The 20,392-nt window shown below is 38.2% G+C and overlaps 1 protein-coding gene across 4 annotated transcripts in view; it reads left to right on the top strand.

Moving 5' to 3' along the window:
* LOC138716451 (androgen-dependent TFPI-regulating protein-like) overlaps nucleotides 1-9,606 on the top strand; it is a 37,082-nt gene extending 27,476 nt beyond the window's left edge. For all 4 annotated transcript variants that reach the window (XM_069849555.1, XM_069849554.1, XM_069849556.1 and 1 more), the window contains exon 5: nucleotides 9,259-9,606. In XM_069849555.1, the coding sequence (XP_069705656.1) occupies nucleotides 9,259-9,439 (181 nt within the window). In that variant the 3' untranslated portion in view covers nucleotides 9,440-9,606. The remainder of the gene's footprint in view (nucleotides 1-9,258) is intronic.
* The last annotated feature ends 10,786 nt before the right edge of the window (nucleotides 9,607-20,392 follow it).

Genomic DNA, 20,392 nt, shown 5'->3' with positions numbered 1-20,392 from the left:
GCCAATACTGAAGAGAATAACGCATATAAACATCTATACCATACCGCCATTAAGTATATGAAAAAGATCTAACCCCACTTGATTAATAACTATAAAAATATTTGATTTTTAATAACCAACAATATTATTATCTTAGGTAAGTTTTGTAGTTATATGGCCGCCACTCAATAAATTATAGAAATGGAGATTTAATTTAAGATATTCTCTACATCTAGTAACAAAAACCCAAAACGTTTCACTTTCATATCATCAGTATAGCATTAATAGGTATATTAATAAAAAATAGTCACATCGTGGCATTAACTATATAATAATATTTCATTTCTAATGGTAATAAAATGTTATCAAACCACCACAAGTTTTGTAGATTTTAATATCCAATACACAGCTGTACTCATAAAATTACACACCGCAGAATCAGACCTGTAAATTATTTGTAGTAAGTCTTGAAGTTTTTAATAACCAATTACATTTGAGCTCTAAATAATATGTCAGCAATCCTACAGATCATGGCCTTCGTGTAATAGCATATTGCTTATTGTAGTGTGTGTGTTTCGTTTTATTCTGAATGCAATTAGTTCTCAAACTGACGAAAGATGGATGTTGGAAAATAGGAAAATTATGTAGGAATACTAATACTGCACTGAAAGTTACTATTTTTCTGAAAATCCTTGAATGCCAAGCTTCAAAATGACGGGTCATTCATTAAAATCCGTTCAGCCGTTTTCTCGTAATTTCCATTACCAGTTCGTTATATAGCCTATATAGATTTCATGAAAGAAAATAGTGACTATAAAATAAAGAACAGTTTTAAGTTTTTAAAACATAGGTAGGCTTTATCCCAGTTTAGTAAAAACTAAACAAAACAAATAGTTCCATTACCGACGGTAGCGTTTGTGACTCGTATTCGGGATTTCCCGGGTTCAAACCCCGTGGCCGACCAATCTGCCTGGGGTTTTTCATGGATTCCCTCATTCACAAACGCAATGCCTGATTGGAAATTTACATATCATGATTCATCACCGCCTCAGTCATTAATATCATAAATATTAATCAAAATCTAAAATCATTTATATAAACACAAGCCATCTACAACACACAACAGAAACAAGAACTCAACAATAGTAACTGCGGCCTACTGGTATACCCACAGATCCTAACACGCGATATGACTACAGATGTTAAAGCTTTATAACAAAAATAATAATTAAATTATTCGTTTAGCCCTATTTATATAATATTATCAATGTCACTCAAGCTCAGCTGAAGATGGTCAGCATTTCCTACCTGTTAACAAGACGTCTTTGTTTGGTTTATACTGTAAGCTGTCATTGGAAGTCGAAGAACACAAACTGGAAGAAAATTTGTGAGGCTTCAATGAGTAACACAAGACCCAATAATTCTTTGTGGATGTTAAAATCAGAATCAACTCCACTAATAAATACAATTATTATTTTTGGAGTGTCACCAGTATCAATCCTCAGTTGAATGCAAAGAAGTCACACAATGGTTTTTTTTACTTACTACTTTACCTTCAATTTCTTTTATTCTGTTTGTCGCTGTACGTCGAGACAGACTTACGACTTACATAAATTTCACTCCTCAGAGAATATTTCGTCGGCTGCTGTCATGATTCTGTTACTAACAAACTCACTCTTATAGCCGTAACGACTTCATGTTTCTGGAAATTTGCTGTGAAATTAAGTTACTAACCCAGACAACATTTATTTATTTGCATGAGAGAGATATCATCACTGTTACGTTCCAGAGCTTCTAGATGCATTATTCCTCCTTTCTTAAAGAAAAAATGATAATTATTACACTTATGCACAATAATAATAATAATAATAATAATAATAATAATAATAATAATAATAATAATAATAATAATAGTGGCGGAGGTGGTGGTGGTTGTAGTGGTAGCGGCGGCGGAGGTGGTGGTGGTTGTAGTGGTGGCGGCGGCGGTGGTTATACTGGTAGAGGCGGCGGAGGTGGTGGTGGTGGTGGCGGCGGCGGTGGTTGTAGTGGTAGAGGCGGCGGAGGTTGTGTAGAGGCGGCGGTGGTTGTAGTGGTAAAGGCGGTGGAGTTTGTAGTAGTGGTGGCGGCGGCGGAGGTGGTGGTGGCTGTAGTGGTGGAGGCAGCGGTGGTTGTAGTGGTAACGGCGGCGAAGGTGGTGGTGGTTGTAGTAGTAGAGGCGGCGGAGGTAGTGGTGGAGGCGGCGGTGGTTGTAGTGGTAGAGGCGGCGGAGGTGGTGGTGGTTGTAGTGGTGGAGGCGGCGGTGGTTGTGGTGGTAGCGGAGGTGGTGGTGGTTGTAATGGTGGCGTCGGCGGTGGTTGTAGTGGTAGCGGCGGCGGTGGTTGTATTGGTAGCGGCGGCGGAGGTGGTGGTGGTTGTAGTGATGGAGGCGGCGGTGGTTGTATTGGTAGCGGCGGCGGAGGTGGTGGTGGTTATAGTGGTGGCGGCGGATGTGGTGGTGGTTGTAGTGGTAGCGGCGGCGGAGGTGGTGTTGGTTGTAGTGGTGGAGGCGGAGGTGGTTGTAGTGGTAGAGGCGGCGGAGGTTGTAGTGGTGGCGGCGGCGATGGTTGTAGTGGTAGAGGCGGCGGAGGTTGTAGTGGCAGAGGCGGCGGTGGTTGTAGTGGTGGTGGCGGCGGTGGTTGTAGTGGTAGCGGCGGCGGTGGTTGTAGTAGTAGAGGCGGCGGAGGTAGTGGTGGTTGTAGTGGTGGAAGCGGCGGTGTTTGTATTGGTAGCGGCGGCTGAGGTGGTGGTGGTTGTAGTGGTGGAGGCGGCGGTGGTTGTATTGGTAGCGGCGGCGGAGGTGGTGGTGGTTATAGTGGTGGCGGCGGAGGTGGTGGTGGTTGTAGTGGTAGCGGCGGCGGAGGCGGTGTTGGTTGTAGTGGTGGCGGCGGCGGTGGTTGTAGTGGTAGCGGCGGCGGAGGTGGTGGTGGTTGTAGTGGTGGAGGCTGCGGTGGTTGTAGTGGTAGAGGCGGCGGAGGTTGTAGTGGTAGAGGCGGCGGTGGTTGTAGTGGTAGAGGCGGCGGAGGTTGTAGTAGTGGTGGCGGCGGTGGTTGTAGTGGTAGCGGCGGCGGTGGTTGTAGTAGTAGAGGCTGCGGAGGTAGTGGTGGTTGTAGTGGTGGAGGCGGCGGTGTTTGTATTGGTAGCGGCGGCGGAGGTGGTGGTGGTTGTAGTGGTGGAGGCGGCGGTGGTTGTATTGGTAGCGGCGGCGGAGGTGGTGGTGGTTATAGTGGTGGCGGCGGAGGTGGTGGTGGTTGTAGTGGTAGCGGCGGCGGAGGCGGTGTTGGTTGTAGTGGTGGCGGCGGCGGTGGTTGTAGTGGTAGCGGCGGCGGAGGTGGTGGTGGTTGTAGTGGTGGAGGCTGCGGTGGTTGTAGTGGTAGAGGCGGCGGAGGTTGTAGTGGTAGAGGCGGCGGTGGTTGTAGTGGTAGAGGCGGCGGAGGTTGTAGTAGTGGTGGCGGCGGTGGTTGTAGTGGTAGCGGCGGCGGAGGTGGTGGTGGTTGTAGTGGTGGAGGCGGCGGTGGTTGTAGTAGTAGAGGCGGCGGAGGTTGTGGTGGTTGTAGTGGTGGAGGCGGCGGTGGTTTTAGTGGTAGAGGCGGCGGAGATGATGTTGGTTGTAGTGGTGGCGGCGGCGGTGGTTGTAGTGGTAGCGGCGGCGGAGGTGGTGGTGGTTGTAGTGGTGGAGGCTGCGGTGGTTGTAGTGGTAGAGGCGGCGGTGGTTGTAGTGGTAGAGGCGGCGGAGGTTGTAGTAGTGGTGGCGGCGGTGGTTGTAGTGGTAGCGGCGGCGGTGGTTGTAGTAGTAGAGGCGGCGGAGGTGGTGGTGGTTGTAGTGGTGGAGGCGGCGGTGGTTGTATTGGTAGCGGCGGCGGAGGTGGTGGTGGTTATAGTGGTGGCGGCGGAGGTGGTGGTGGTTGTAGTGGTAGCGGCGGCGGAGGCGGTGTTGGTTGTAGTGGTGGCGGCGGCGGTGGTTGTAGTGGTAGCGGCGGCGGAGGTGGTGGTGGTTGTAGTGGTGGAGGCTGCGGTGGTTGTAGTGGTAGAGGCGGCGGAGGTTGTAGTGGTAGAGGCGGCGGTGGTTGTAGTGGTAGAGGCGGCGGAGGTTGTAGTAGTGGTGGCGGCGGTGGTTGTAGTGGTAGCGGCGGCGGAGGTGGTGGTGGTTGTAGTGGTGGAGGCGGCGGTGGTTGTAGTAGTAGAGGCGGCGGAGGTTGTGGTGGTTGTAGTGGTGGAGGCGGCGGTGGTTTTAGTGGTAGAGGCGGCGGAGGTGATGTTGGTTGTAGTGGTGGAGGCGGCGGTGGTTGTAGTGGTAGCGGAGGTGGTGGTGGTTGTAGTGGTGGCGGCGGCGGAGGTGGTGGTGGTTGTAGTAGTGGAGGTGGTGGTTGTTGTGGTGGAGGCTGCGGAGGTGGTGGTGGTTATAGTGGTGACGGCGATAGTTGTAGTATTGGTGGTAGTAGTAGTAGTAGTAGTAGTAGTAGTAGTAGTAGTAGTAGTAGTAGTAGTAGTCGTAGTAGTAGCGGCGGTGTTGGTTGTAGTAGTAGTAGTAGTAATAGTGGTAGTAGTAGTAGTAGTAGTAAGTAGTTAGTGGTAAGTAGTAACGGTAGTTGGTTGTGGCAATGGTAGTAGTAGGTAAGAGTGGGTGTGTGGTAAGTGGTAAGTGGTGGTAAGTAGTTAGTAGTTAGTGGTAGTTAGTAGTAGTAATAAGTAGTAACGGTAGTGGTTGTGGTTGTGGTAGTGGGTGAGGGTTGAGTGGTAAGTGATAAGTGGTGATAAGTGGTAAGTGGTGGTAAGTAGTTAGTGGTAGTAGTAGTAGTAGGTGAGGGTTGAGTGGTGAGTGGTAAGTGTTAAGTGGTAAGTAGTGGTAAATGGTGGTAAGTAGTTAGTGGTAGTAGTAGTAACGGTAGTTGGTTGTGGTAGTGGTAGTAGTAGGTAGTAGTGGATGAGTGGTAAGTGATGGTAAGTAGTTGGTAGTTAGTAGTAGTAGTAGTAGTAGTAGTAGTAGTAGTAGTAACTGTAGTGGTTGTGGTAGTGGTAGTAGTAGGTAGTAGTAGTGGGTGATGGTTGAGTGGTGAGTGGTAAATGGTAAGTGGTGGTAAGTAGTTAGTGGTAGTTAGTAGTAGTAGTAGTAAGTAGTTATTGGTAAGTAGTAAGTAGTAACGGTGGTGGTTGTGGTAGTGGTAGTAGTGGGTGAGAGTTGAGTGGTGAGTGGTAAGTGGTGATAAGTAGTTAGTAGTAGTAAGTAGTTAGTAGTAAGTAGTTTCATTTTTGGTGATACCGATAAGCTTATATTATTTAACTATAGCAATTTTATTTTCCACCTTTGCTTATCTTAATGTTATTAGTTTACATTAACATTTTCGATACTCTTATTGTATCATCTTCAGATGTTAGGATGTTATGTCAACATATGTGATGAAAACCTCGCCTCATTTTGTGTTGTGGGTTATTCAAATGCATAGAACATATCATGATTTCCTAGTCTAGCTAGGGTTTATCGTTGCTGTGAATTAACCTAATTCTATGTCTCTAGTTACTTGTTAAGATTTTTGTTAAAGTTCGCTATGAAGGTCTGTGTAGGACAGTGTAAAATTATGTGAGAGCAATAATATAACATGTAAATATATATAAAACAAGTAAAGTATACACTACAAAACACTATAAACACTATAAAAGCACTTTGAACACTTATATGGTTGGCCGTATTAGCCTGTTGGTCGTTGAATTGGGCTGCTTCTGCTGATCTTAGTTAAATCACTGTCTTAATAACGTATTTTTTTGTTCACTGATTTATCTAAAGTTTTGGTACTATGTGTTATTGGAGTCTTTGTAGACTTATCACTTTTTTTAAATTATGTTGTTCTTATAAGCTACTGTGAAAATCATTGGTACAGTTGCTATGTGTCGGTAATTAGACGTATGTGGTACAAAGTGATTTTCCGTTGAGTCCGTGAATCTAGTACAGCCTGCGTGTCTGTAACAATTTACATTGTATTAATGAATTGAATTATTTAATTGGGTTATTTTACGACGCTGTATCAACATCTAGGTTATTTAGCGTCTGAATGAAATGAAGGTGATAATGCCGGTGAAATGAGTCCAGGGTCCAGCACCGAAAGTTACCCAGCATTTGCTCGTATTGGGTTGAGGGAAAACCCCGGAAAAAACCTCAACCAAGTAACTTGCCCCGACCGGGATTCGAACTCGGGCCACCTGGTTTCGCGGCCAGACGCGCTGACCGTTACTCCACAGGTGTGGACAATGAATTGAATTAGGACGATTTTGTTTTATAGTTAAGTTGAAAACTACTTCGCGTAAGGCTTATGCAAGAGGATAACTTACAATTTTAGCTGTTGTCGAACTGTTCTTGTTTGTTGCTTGGCTGGGACTACACTGGCGGTCTCAATTACAATATTTCCTAGTGTACGTCATCTGGCATAGGAAGTGTTGGTGGGACCTGTGTGGTTGTTGTGCATGTTTGTTTTGGCGGGAATAATTTTAAATAAGTTAAAAAGTGGATTGTTTGTGTTGACTATTTGTTCATTGAGAAGGGGGTTTCCTGAGTTGGATTATTTTATAATATGGAATTGTTCAGCTGTGTCTATTGTGGGGTTATTTATGATTTTTAGTATTTTTAATGTGTCGTTTACTTACTTACTTACTTACAAATGGCTTTTAAGGAACCCGAAGGTTCATTGCCGCCCTCACATAAGCCCGCCAGCGGTCCCTATCCTGTGCAAGATTAATCCAGTCTCTATCATCATACCCCACCTCCCTCAAATCCATTTTAATATTATCCTCCCATCTACGTCTCGGCCTCCCTAAAGGTCTTTTTCCCTCCGGTCTCCCAACTAACACTCTATATGCATTTCTGGATTCGCCCATACGTGCTACATGCCCTGCCCATCTCAAACGTCTGGATTTAATGTTCCTAATTATGTCAGGTGAAGAATACAATGCGTGCAGTTCTGTGTTGTGGAACTTTCTCCATTCTCCTGTAACTTCATCCCGCTTAGCCCCAAATATTTTCCTTAGCACCTTATTCTCAAACACCCTGAACCTATGTTCCTCTCTCAAAGTGAAAGTCCAAGTTTCACAACCATACAGAAGAACCCATATTTATTCTGCGTTTAATTTCCTCCCGAGTATCATTTATATTTGTTACTGTTGCTCCAAGATATTTGAATTTTTCCACCTCTTCGAAGGATAAATCTCCAATTTTTATATTTCCATTTCGTACAATATTCTGGTCACGAGACATAATCATATACTTTGTCTTTTCGGGATTTACTTCCAAACCGATCGCTCTACTTGCTTAAAGTAAAATTTCCGTGTTTTCCCTAATCGTTTGTGTATTTTCTCCTAACATATTCACGTCATCCGCATAGACAAGAAGCTGATGTAACCCGTTCAATTCCAAACCCTGCCTGTTATCCTGAACTTTCCTAATGGCATATTCTAAAGCGAAGTTAAAAAGTAAAGGTGATAGTGCATCTCCCTGCTTTAGCCCGCAGTGAATTGGAAAAGCATCAGATAGAAACTGACTATACCGACTCTGCTGTATGCTTCACTGAGACACATTTTAATTAATCGAACTAGTTTCTTGGGAATACCAAATTCAATAAGAATATCATATAATACTTCCCTCTTAACCGAGTCATAAGCCTTTTTGAAATCTATGAATAACTGATGTACTGTACCCTTATACTCCCATTTTTTCTCCATTATCTGTCGAATACAAAAAATCTGATCAATAGTCGATCTATTACGCCGAAAACCGCACTGTTTAATGTGTCGTTTATGTTTAATTCATGATTTTCTTCAATGAGGTGCTGTGCAAATTTGGATTTGTTCCTATTGTAAGTGAAATCGGAGGTATGTTCTCGGAATCTGATTTTGAAATTACGTCGGGTCTGGCCTTTATATGTTTTGGTGCAATTTTTACATTTCAATTGGTATATTCCGCTGTTTAGAAGGGGTTCGTTGTTATTGGTTTTGTTCGGAATTATGTTGTTTAATTTGTTGTTAGTGCTAGGAGTTATGTTGATGTTTTGTTTTTTGAAAAATTACAGAGTTTATTTGAAATTTTCCCGTAGTGTATCGAAAACGTTAATGTAAACTAATAACATTAAGATAAGCAAAGGTGGAAAATAAAATTGCTATAGTTAAATAGTAGTAAGTAGTAACGGTGGTGGTGGTGGTGGTGGTATTAAACAGATCAGATCATTTAAGATAAAATGTATTAACTGGTATAGGCCTAATAGATTCCATTGCAATAATAATTACAGAGCTTTAGACTCGGAAAATAATCAAATAACGATTACTCAGGTTCATTCGTTAACGTTTAGTTATGCAAGCAAAGTATGAAAAACTTTGATAATGAATCAAAGAGTATTTAACTAAGTTAATACACGTGGTGAACTGAGTTACTGGGCCCAATTTAAATTCAAGAAGTTGAATCCATAATAAGCCAACAATCGAGGGAAAGATCTTTATCTAAATTAGAATTTTGGAAAATTGAATCAACTAACGGTCAAATACATTTTTTTTTATCTAACCTCACGCCTCACAGAGCCGACACTAAGTGACGTTAAAGGAACATTTTCACCTGTCGGGACCGACTAGCCTTGAAAAGGCAACTTCCGGGTCGGGAACTCTTCTTCAACTGCTTTTCTGTCCAAAGCAAACTTCCATGGAATAGATTCGGAACAGCAGCACGCATGCGCGACTAACAAATCAGTAATTGGGCTGACCAAATGATATCGCCAACATAATAAAACAAATATCACCATACTCTGTTACTGTTATCGGACACTCCTACCCTGTGAAAGTGGAATAGGGAGCTAATGGGTAGTCGGCAGTGACTCATTTAAGGTGTTAATGCCCGTACTGTTTTATCAAAATTATGGGTCATTATTACGTGCTAAAATTTGTCAAAACCAACATAAAATAACTATATTAATAAATACGTGTAATGAAAGTGACTTTCAAGTTAATTTATTTAGCCTACATTTCCCAGCAACTCTTAAAAGGAAATCTCTAATTATCCACTACTAAGTTACCAGAAACCAATGGCTTATCTCATGTGAGTCTTTGCGTTATCATCTGGAAATCTGTATTATAGTCACAAAAAGTCACAAAAATGTGAATATGTTATATACACAGAACTTGTAGGCCCACTGTAGCTATTAATAGATATTCATGCGTTGTTTAGTTTAAGAAATAACTACTGTAAACTAATTGCCCGTCCTCTGCCTGCAGGTACCTGAGTGGCAACATCCTCTACGGAGCTTATCTTTATCCATTTTGTACCTGGTTCTATACTTCGGAGATGGTCATGATTCTTATTGGATTTAATATTTGGATCATGTGTTTCTATATTCTGGGTGCGAAGTTCGTTTTCACATCCAACATTAAACCACAGAAAACAAGACTTCTTTAGTTTTCTTGAGCATATGCACAGCTAGAGTGGGTGTCTCTTTTATGCGATTGGACAGGAGGAGTAAAAAGTATGGAACAATGCTTGTAACTTTCTTATTTCTAATTTTATGAAGAAACTGTTTATACAAAAATTGTAGGAAATCAAATAAAGAATACCGTATTAAAATATTTAACATGTTTTCATATTGTATGTTCTTCATTTATAAAGAGTATTAGCTATTCCATCTCAAATCGACCGAAATATAGAGAAAATTGACCTCACAATTTCTAAATACAATGAACCTTTTTTTTGTACGTAGAGAACTGTGATACAATGTTTGTGCAATGTTTAAGGTTTCAGAACTTCATAGTGTTTAAATTAAAAATATTTAAATTTATCGTATTTTTATTAAATTAGCAAATTTAAACTGTTGTAGCTCCGAAACCCTTTCAGCCAATGATCAAAATCATGGTTTATTTTGATGCTGAGAAATTAAAGTTTATATTGACATATAAACAGATTTTCTTACTTTTTATGGAAATGGAGAAATTTATATTTTTTTTCTCATTAAGACGCCTTTGGCTAGGAAAAAATATTTTAAAAATATATAGTTAGATTCCGCATTGAAAGTACAAATAAACACAAATTTTTTACTGATGGTATGTTGATAAGAAAGTATTGAAAATATCAAATAAAGGAAATAAATAGTGCGCGCGTGAACTAACCAGCTGACTGTGAGACGGAAGCTAAGCCGGGACAAGCAAGGCCAGGAGAGAAACACGTGATGTGTCGTCTAGCAGCGCATAGCTGTGCTAGCTTTATCACAGGTGTTCATAAACACAGGAGTAAAATGACGCCCAATGCTCGCTTATCGGCAAGCTCTCGGCCAGTGCGTGTCGTTCAAGTCTAGGCGTGTGAAAATAATTTATTTAATACCCTCGAAACTTATTTCCGTACCACTAAGCAAACAATGCCGAATCCCTCTTGATAATGCAAGGTTTTTCCTCAATATTTTTTTACATTTTTACAAATGGCCAAAAAGCCTAAAAGCAAGTAAAATCAGATTATCTGTCTCTCTGTGTACAATAAAAATAAGGATTACTTCTTAACATAACCTACCAAACGTCAGCTTCAAAATGAGCTCTCGTTCAATGTTCTGCAATAAATGATTCCAGAGTTCTGAACGCTGAAAGAGGCTTGTTTTTATAAAATACGTTAAATTTGTCGCTCAATAATACGAAAACCGTTTGACTTTCGATAGTATATTCTTGAAAATGCACTCCCCTCAGCACCTTGTATAAGTAGGGAAAAATTAGAGTATAAAAAATGCGAGGTTTTTTACTGATCGATTTCATATGGAATAGCCCATGCTAATGAGTCTGTTTTTTAAATGGAATCTTGTACTTATTTTATTTATTTCCCCATTTTCTAATTCTTCAGGTGTCAGTACGTACAAAATCAGATTTTTTTGTCATTTATAAGGTATTGTTTTGTAAAAATTACCTTTTTTTAATGACAATGTATGTGTACTGAACAAAGGGAAATTTTAATACTTTAGTACATCAATTTGAGGAGGCTTTGGATTAAACAATTGCAGACTAAAGCAAATAGAAACAAGTGAATAAAGCTAATGAAAAAAATTGAATAATAATATTAATATTTTTTAAATTTATAATTTAAAAAAGATACATTGTAGAATATGCACCGTTGGAATTTAACTGCAAAAGTAATACAATACATGGATTTTAAAGCAAGAAAACCCATTAAAACCAAAATCAGCATTGTTGTGTTGTGACACACGTTGATTTCGGTTCACAAAAGGTGTTCAAAATGGCCTCCATTCACTGCGAAACAATGCATGAATCTGTCTTTTTTTTTTTTTTTTTTTTTTTTCGTTGTTGGTAACTCTATAGCATCTATTAGATGCTTTATAGTTGTGTTAACAAATGTCAACAATGTGACGCTGAAACGTGTGTTCAGGTTACTGCCCAGCGACAGTCCTGACGTATTTTTATATTGTGATGATTGGTTAATTTATATTAACCCGGCACACAATCACACTCACACAAATTTCCAGACTCTAGACACCCAGGGAATTCCTCTTCTTCAAGAAAAATTCACCGAGAGCCTAGCCCGGGAATCGAACCCGGGACCTCCTGATCTGGAAGCCAGCATGCTAACCACAGACCACGGAGGCAGTCAAATGAATCTGTCTTTGAAATTGCTTAATGTTCTCAGCAACACTGGTTGACTGATCTGCTGTATTTCATCCCTAATTCTTCGTTGTAAATCTTCCAGGTCTCATGGTCGGTCCTGGTAGACCCTTCAAATCACCTATCCACACACACACACGCACGCACGCACGCACGCGCACACGCACGCGCACGCACACACACACAAAAAATCTAATGGGTTCAGATCAGGGGATCTTGGCAGCCATTTAATAATTTCGCTTCTGTTGTTCGATCTTCTTGGAAATACTGATTTAAATAATTCACTGCCTCCCTTCCACAATTTTGCAGGAGCACCATCTTGCTGGGATAAGATATCATCTTGAATTCCTCCTCCTTCTCCAGGAAATAAAGTACCACAAGCTGCAGAAGGTATAAATACAGTTCGGAATTTAAGTTGCCATCAATGAAAAATAGGCGTATAAATCTGTCATCAATTATACCAGCCCACACATTTACATTTTGTGGACGTTGTGTATGGTGTTCTATCATTCAACGGGGATTCTCGTTAGCCCAGTAATGGCAGTTGTGACGATTTATATTACCGTTTAGACAGAAAGTAACTACATCGGAAAATATTAGGGTTCTGGTTGAGCATGTCATTGAGGGTTTCGGCAAACTAGTACAGTTTCCCTGGAAAAGGATGAGACGATTGAATATTCCTAAGTCTCAGATGTAAGACACTGCGCATGATCAGAGATCAGAGCACTGATACACAAGATAACGAATATTGAGTTGCTTAAATGCAGGATATTTGGTTTGTTACTACCATCGTTCCGAAATTCACTTCAAATATTGCAAAAAATATGATAATATTACGTAAATAAAATATAAATATATACGTAAATCGTGTAGTTAAATCGACAATGGACCTACATGACTAGATCGACACTCCGCACAGAAAGGAAAACTTTCGTGTCGTTTCAATAGCTCAGACGCTAAGACCTCTGCCTGTTGTGTAGAAGAGAGAGAGTTCGATTCTGAGTCTACATCAACAATTTTTTTGTCTAAATAATGTTGAAATAGCTAAGTAACGTTGAAATAGAGTTTTACAAAGTCCTGAGATTAAGTGTTCATTATCACCGACAATACAAAATTACAAGTCATAATATTATAAACGTTAATCTAGTGAATGCATTTACACACATACACACATATACAATGCAAATGCATACATATTAAAAACTAACAATTAAAATGAAATTAAAAAATATTCCTAAGTCACACAGACAAGTTTTTACTAAGGTTTAGAGTCCTTAGGCTATGTCATTTGTTGAGTAGTTATTACAATATTTTATTAGTAGCTTTCCCATATGTGTAAGAAATGCACTCGCATAAAACAATTTTTTTTAAAGTGTGGCTTTGGATTATTTCATTCTCACCCCTTCAGTTGATTTTAACTATTTTATCTACGTGTTTCCAATAGTGTTTAATTTAACATGCATTCAATTTTATTCATGTTATGATTGAATGAAAAAGTAATGTTGCAGTTATTGACTAATTATATATATTAATACTAATTATTAAATGCAACTGTTAAGTAACCAATTGCAGTATCTTTTGCAAAATCTTTAATGTTTAAGTTGTCAATAATATTTCTGTACCATACACTATAAAACGTTAAAAGAATTTGCAATAGATTTGCAATCCTCTACTTTATAATCACTTATTTTAATGAAAAAATATGTTCTTCTTAGAATATCTACAAGTTTAACTTTAATAATATTCCCAATAGCTTTAACTGCATTATCTGAATTTTGTACTTTTCTATTCAAATGTATTCTATTTCCCTCTTTCATAATTTTTGATAAATTACACTGTACTTCTTCTTGTAGTATTTAAGAACATGAGGATCATTACATTGCAGCGCATTACATAGAGATTCTTCTTTTTAATACTTGAGATTTTTAAGTCCCTGCGTTATCTACATTTTTTTTACTTTTGTATTTTTTCACAACATTGAGTGGAGAACATCCACTGAAGTGATTCTGAAATTTAGTGAAAGATACAATACATTTACTCTTAATATCAGTGGTACCAGTTTCATATACGTTTTTCCAAGATTCATTTTGTAGACATAAATGTAAATAATCACTAGATACAGAATTTACGACCCTTTTTTAGTTTTTAAATTAATATTTTGAAATTGTTCAGTGACATTGGAAACACTTAGGGTTTGTTTATCATGTTCAGACAAGCCATTGATTATAGATTCTGTCGAATAGAAATTCAGTCTAATTCTGTGTACAGAACCTTTATCAATGGCTACTTCAGTTTGTATGCTGGTGGGAATATTAAGCTAGGACTAAGGTTGTCAGTTTCAAGGAGTGAATTTAATTTACTTTTACGGAAAAGTTCCGAGAGATAATCTATGTTTATGTCACTACAGAATAGCCACCTATGCCCACCGACGCCCTCGAAATCGAGACGAATTGTGGAATCAAGTTGTTGACACCTGGGAAGATCTCGCCGGGGATCAGAACCTATTCCACAATCTCGTGAGATCCATGCCGGATTGACTTAAAGCTGTAATAGAAGCTGATGGCATGTGTACAAGATTTTAAGTTACCAGGTCTCTTTTTGGTTCTTATGATTATTGTTTGAGGAAGAATACTTTTAACTTCCAAGTAAGATTTTCTGACGAGGTTCAGCCCACTTGTAAGACCCAGAAATTGGGCATAAATTATTCCATATTTTTCGACAAATTAGACAGTCGAGGAACTCTGAAGAAATTAATTACACCACAATAAAAAAAGTTTTACCTGGGATCGAACACGAGACGTTTCGGTTATATAGTGGAACCGACACGCTACTACATGAGCTACCAAGACAAGTCAGTGACAACAGCAGTCTAGAATGTAGATCCCATAGCAGGCATTTGCCATTCGGTACAGAGAAGCAATGATAGCATGTGACCCTAGCTATGTTGTGAAATCGTGGCCTTAAATGGCTGTCTTCTTCGTGATTCTTATTTTGGTCCTTGTCCTTGTTGTGGTCCTCGTATCAATTCTTGCTCTATTTCTCATGTTATGTATCGTTACGTCGATATAGAGTGAACCGCGCTGTAGAACTTTAACTTCCGACGACCAAGAGTCGTCTCATTCCTTTTAAGGGTAACTGTACGTCTATGAAAGTCATCTTCACTGAGTTCTTGTAGCAGATATACCTTGTATGGGAGCAATTTGACCGACTTCATTAAGTTGCATATAGATTTTTGGCTGATATCATGGTTAATTGCAAGCTGGCGAGTCGATAAATGTGGGTATTCTTCTACTGCTAATACAATATCAAGAGCTTTTTCATCATCTGTAATTTGTTTTGGCCTTCCAAACTTTGGCTCATTTTTAACACTTCCAGTTTCATTGAACTTTCTTAAAAGGTTGGCTACCGTAGAATGAGTAATGTTCCTTTCTAGACGCATTTCATTAAATAAGAATAACAGAAAGGGTTTGGAATTGAACGGGTTACATCACTTCCTTGCTTATGCGGATGAAGTGAATATGGTAGGATAAAATCCACAAACTATTAAGCAAAACACGTGAATTTTACTTGAAGCAAGTAAAGAGATAGATTTGGAAGTAAATCCCAAAGAGACAAAGTATATGATTATATGACCAGAATATTGTACGAAATGGAAATATAAAAATTGGAAATTTATCCTTTGAAGAGGTGGAAAAATTCAAATATCTTGGAGCAACAGTAACAAATATAAATGATACTCGGGAGGAAATTAAACGCAGAATAAACATGGAAAATGTCTGTTATTATTCGGTTGAGAAGCTTTTGTCATTCAGTCTCCTCTCAAAAAGGCTGAAACTTAGAATTTATAAAGCAGTTAAGTTATATTACCGGTTCTTCTGTATGGTTGTGAAACTTGGACTCTCACTTTGAGAGAGGAACATAGGTTAAGGGTGTTTGAGAATAAGTGCTTAGGGAAATATTTGGGTCTAAGAGGGATGAAGTTACAAGAGAATGGAGGGAAATATTTGGGTCTAAGAGGGATGAAGTTACAGGAGAATAGAGAAAGTTACAGAACGCAGAAATGCATGCATTTTATTCTTGACTTGACAAAATTAGGAACATTAAATTCAGACGTTTGAGATGGGCAGGGCATGTAGCACGTATGAGCGAATCCCGAAATGCATATAGAGTGTTAGTTGGGAGGCCAGAGGGAATAAGACTTTTGGGAAGGCCGAGACGTAGATGGGAGGATAATATTAAAATGGATTTGAGGGAGGTGGGTTATGATGGCAGAGAATGGATTAATCTTGCTCAGTATAGGGACCGATGGCGGGCTTATGAGAGCGGCAATGGACCTCCGGGTTCCTTATAAGCCATAAGTAGTATAGTATTTGAAATATTCCTTCTTTGATACCCTACAACTTTTGTATAAATAGTTCTTCATAAAATTAAAAATAAGAAAGGTACAAGCATTGTTCTATACTTTTTACTCAACCTTTATACAGGGACATCATTTTATTTTTACTTCAATTTTTATTGTACCTGAGTTTTTGAATGTACTTCACTCCCACCCCTTCTACGAATGAAGTTCAACCGTCTTCTACACAGATCCAAGTCATAGTAGCCTTACGTCACAGTACGTTCCAAAAATATGTTCGCGTTTTCCAGTGACGAAAGAGCTTTCAATATTGCATCATTTTCGCAAAGGTACTGTCGTCCATTTGCCTACGTCGCATTCCGGTTTTCCCCACCAGTTTCTATTCGCCTCTCGGTAAAGGCTAGTGGCTGGGCTGTCTTAGCTCTTTTATGAGAACATTAATTTCTGTTAGGAATTGGACATATACGTAATATTATACCCATACAACTGTTTAAAATAACTTAAATAACAGGCCTCGTTAAGTAATTAACTGTCACGTGATTTCGCTCCTTTCTACGATCCTGCGACATAATCACTTGGACGGACAGTAGATAGAATATCTGAGTAATTTTATCTTTTCGGATCGAGCAGAAGTGAAGATTGAATTTACAGTACGTAAGGTACTCTTTTATAGAGTAGGTACAGAATTATTTCAACATGAGTTAGGCCTACTAGTACTAAGGACGAAACTGGTAATTGGAATTACATACATTAATCGAAATGAACCGCCACCATTTTGAAAAATGTGTTTAAATATCCATATTATGATTATTTTTCAATTTAACTTCATTCTCTATAGCGTACGCTAATGTGCTATAGACACTCTAATATACACTGCATAATGAATACGTCCGCATGGATAGCTCAGTTCGTGAGTAAAAACACTCATTGTTAATACTGTACTGTATTTTGATTAAACAAAAACCTAATGAAAATTATCAAACTCAAAAGCTTGATATTTCCTAGTTTACGTAAATGGATGAATTACTTTTCTTCCCTCCTATACCTAGTAAAGTGATTTGTTTGTATATTACGCCATCGAACTCCAGTCATGGAATGGGTTAGCAACCGTTGATTCAAAGGTATAGGCAGGTTAATATCAGAAATGTTAGTAAAAATAAAATGATGTCCCTGTATAACTTATATATAAGTTTAACGACTCTCCAAGTTCTGGCTACATTAACTCATCTGTAACATCCGTGACAAAATATGTGTAACATTCCGACATGGAAGAAATAGCTATAAAATATTTACCGATTATGTTTTTGTGAACTAATTAGATGCCATGAGATTTGCATTGCTTTCACATGGACACTGTGAGAATGAATCTCTTTTTGCTTGAGCCAGAGACCAGAGTTTTAAACTTTTTGTTAATAAGGTGTGAAGTGAGTTCACAAATCTTGTAACGTCCGAGACAGAACCTTTTGTTTATTTTCTGCATTAATAATAAATTTTACTCAACTACTTTTTTCTGTAAAATGATGCCGATCTTCTAAATTAATTCTAACAATAAAAGGTGACAAGTTATTTCATTTTCAATGTATAGGATCTGAAAATAGTAAAAATGTAACATCCGTGACAACTGGAATGACTGATAAGTAGTTTCGTAATAGCTCAATATTAGCGCCAGTAGATAGATGTGTAGATATTTACTACGTTTTCATGGAGTATTCAATTCGATCTGAATACGATCCGTACTGAATACGATCCCCGTTTTCATGCAATTTTCGATACGTATTGAAAACGATCTGAGTAAGGAAGCTGAAGTTACGAAAGTGGTTATGTTGGTTAACATGTCATCGACATATTAGCGTATTGCTCAATCTGTGGTGAAGTCATTAGCTATAAACAATGTTGCGTTTTGCAAATGTGGTGCATGAAAACTTAATATTCTGGTAATATTGACTTTTAGGAAAACACGAAAGTACACACGTAAGCCAACAACTACATACAGTTTCATCGCTCAGTACATCAGAATGAATATTCGACAATATTTGGTCACCGGGATGCAGTTTATTCAATTAAACTGATTACATGGACAACAAATACATCCCTTCAATTCAACATTTCAGAAAACCTGTGTACGGTGATGATTTAGAATTTCCAAATAATTTTATATGAGAGCACAGAACACTTAACAAGAATTTTACTCGCTCCATCGAAATTAGCCAGTTCATATTTGCTTTTACGACTCTACATGTAGTAATATCATGTTTATATATTTCTAGTAATTTATTGATTTTACTATGATTAGCACATTGATTACTGCTCTCTGTATGCTTCTCTATTCACTTTCAACAAGTTATTGGCAACAGTACAATATGTTTAGGATACCAATGTATTGAGATCTATTTTGTATGCCAACACTGCTATGCAAGCTTACGTTGTTTTAATTTTGTTTTTAATATTTGACATGATCTTTTTTAATGTTGTTTTGGATGATTAGTATTGTCACTATGTTATATTTAACTCTATTTATGTAATTTCCTTAATGTAAGGCAAAGTTTTGTAATTGATTTTAGATGGAGATCTGTTATATCTCGTACCTGAAGATGCCCTATAAGGGTGAAAACGTTAGTATTAAGACTAAATAAGATGTAAAACATAAGGGCCATATTCATAGATATTCTTAGCACGGGCTTCCGATGGATGATCAGCGAACTAACGTTTTTCGTATTCATAAACCAGTGTTAGCGATATGATATGATATGAATCCTGTACAAGTAATCAGTCGATAGCCGGGACTAGTTCAGCACGCTCGTAACGCGGGCTAGCGAAATGTCTATGCATAGCACTTCTAAGTGCTTTGTTTTATATATAATTCAATGCTCAAGCCATAAGACGGAATAAATAATTAATTATATTGATATATGTTATTTACGAAATATTATGTTTTACAACACTTTTTTCAACATATATATTTCCCTCAATGTCGTTAAAGCAGCTGACACATCAAACAAATGATCGATCACGCGCTTAGCGTACTGAGATCGAATTGAATACGATACCCGTTTTCATGGAACTCAATTCGAACTGAATACGATCCGATCCCACTTTTTAGGTGTATCGACCTTGAGACTCAGATCGAATTGAATCCCCGTTTTCATGAAGATTTCAATACGGTAATTGTATTCAGATCGACCTGAATACTCCATGAAAACGTAGTAATACTTTTAAAACGTTCGAAAAGTGAAAATCCACAGCTGAGAGAGTTACAAGGTTTTGGAATTAAGGTAACGAAACTCATAAATAAACAGAACATTCTGGAAATAAAAGCTTCGGTAATACACACAACGAAAGGTTTTGTCAATACGAGTAGAAGGTAAAACTGTAAATATGTTGATATATTTAAGTTGATAATGTACACATAAATAAAAGAGATAAATTCCTAGGAGTTAAAACTGTAAGTATGTAGGCCCTAATTGTTAGATTTTAAGTTTACAATGTGCGTAAAATTGTTATATTATGTAAAATAATAAACATGTCTTAATAATGTGCTCAAAATATCAATATTTTAAAGATAGGATAGAAGCTACCGTCATAGCTCAGGCGATAGTGCGTTTTCCTTCTGATCCAGAGTTGCGCTCAGGCCTGAGTTCGATTCCAGCTTGGGCTGATTATCTGCATGCTTTTTTTTTCGAGGTTTTAACCAACCATAAAGTGAATGTGGGGTAATCTGTGACGAATCCTCGGTCCTATCTCGCCAAATATCATCTCGCTACAGGCAATTCCATCGACGCTAAATAATCCAATAGTTGATACAGCGCGGTTAAATAGCAAAGTAACCAAAAAAAGTGATATACTACTCTCATGGCACAACTAGATGCAATTATTGTATAATTTTAATTTTATGTCTACTGTTTACCCAAATTTGGAAAATTTTATTATCAGAAATTTAAAAAATAGCGTTAAGAATTTAATTCTTTAAGAATATATATCGATTTAATATGTATATGTATTTGTATGAGTTAAATTGTTAAAATTGAAATTGTATTTTTTAAAGTTAATTTATTCCTATATATATTTTTTTCCTTGACCCACTTTGTGTCAAATAATTATCTTTGTTTGTGTTAAGTATGTGTTTAGATAAGTCCCTGAGAGCGAGTTTTTACTCCTTCGGGGAAGAATTAAGACTGTATTTTTGTAAATGTTATTTTGTGGATTGAAAGTAATAAAAATTCCAAGAAGCAAATTACATAACTTTTTGTTTCTACATACTTTATTAAGTTATCTTTCGGCACAATTATTTATAATATTGCACAAGCATTTCACAATTTGCACAAATATAATTTTTCATTTGTGGATTTTTGTGACAATTATTTATTTTCTAGCTTAAACCCTGATTGAAACTATCCAATGCATCTT

This window comes from Periplaneta americana, chromosome 16 (genome assembly GCF_040183065.1).
Source record: "Periplaneta americana isolate PAMFEO1 chromosome 16, P.americana_PAMFEO1_priV1, whole genome shotgun sequence".
Classification (NCBI taxonomy): domain Eukaryota; kingdom Metazoa; phylum Arthropoda; class Insecta; order Blattodea; family Blattidae; genus Periplaneta; species Periplaneta americana.
This window is presented reverse-complemented; position numbering and strand designations above follow the sequence as displayed.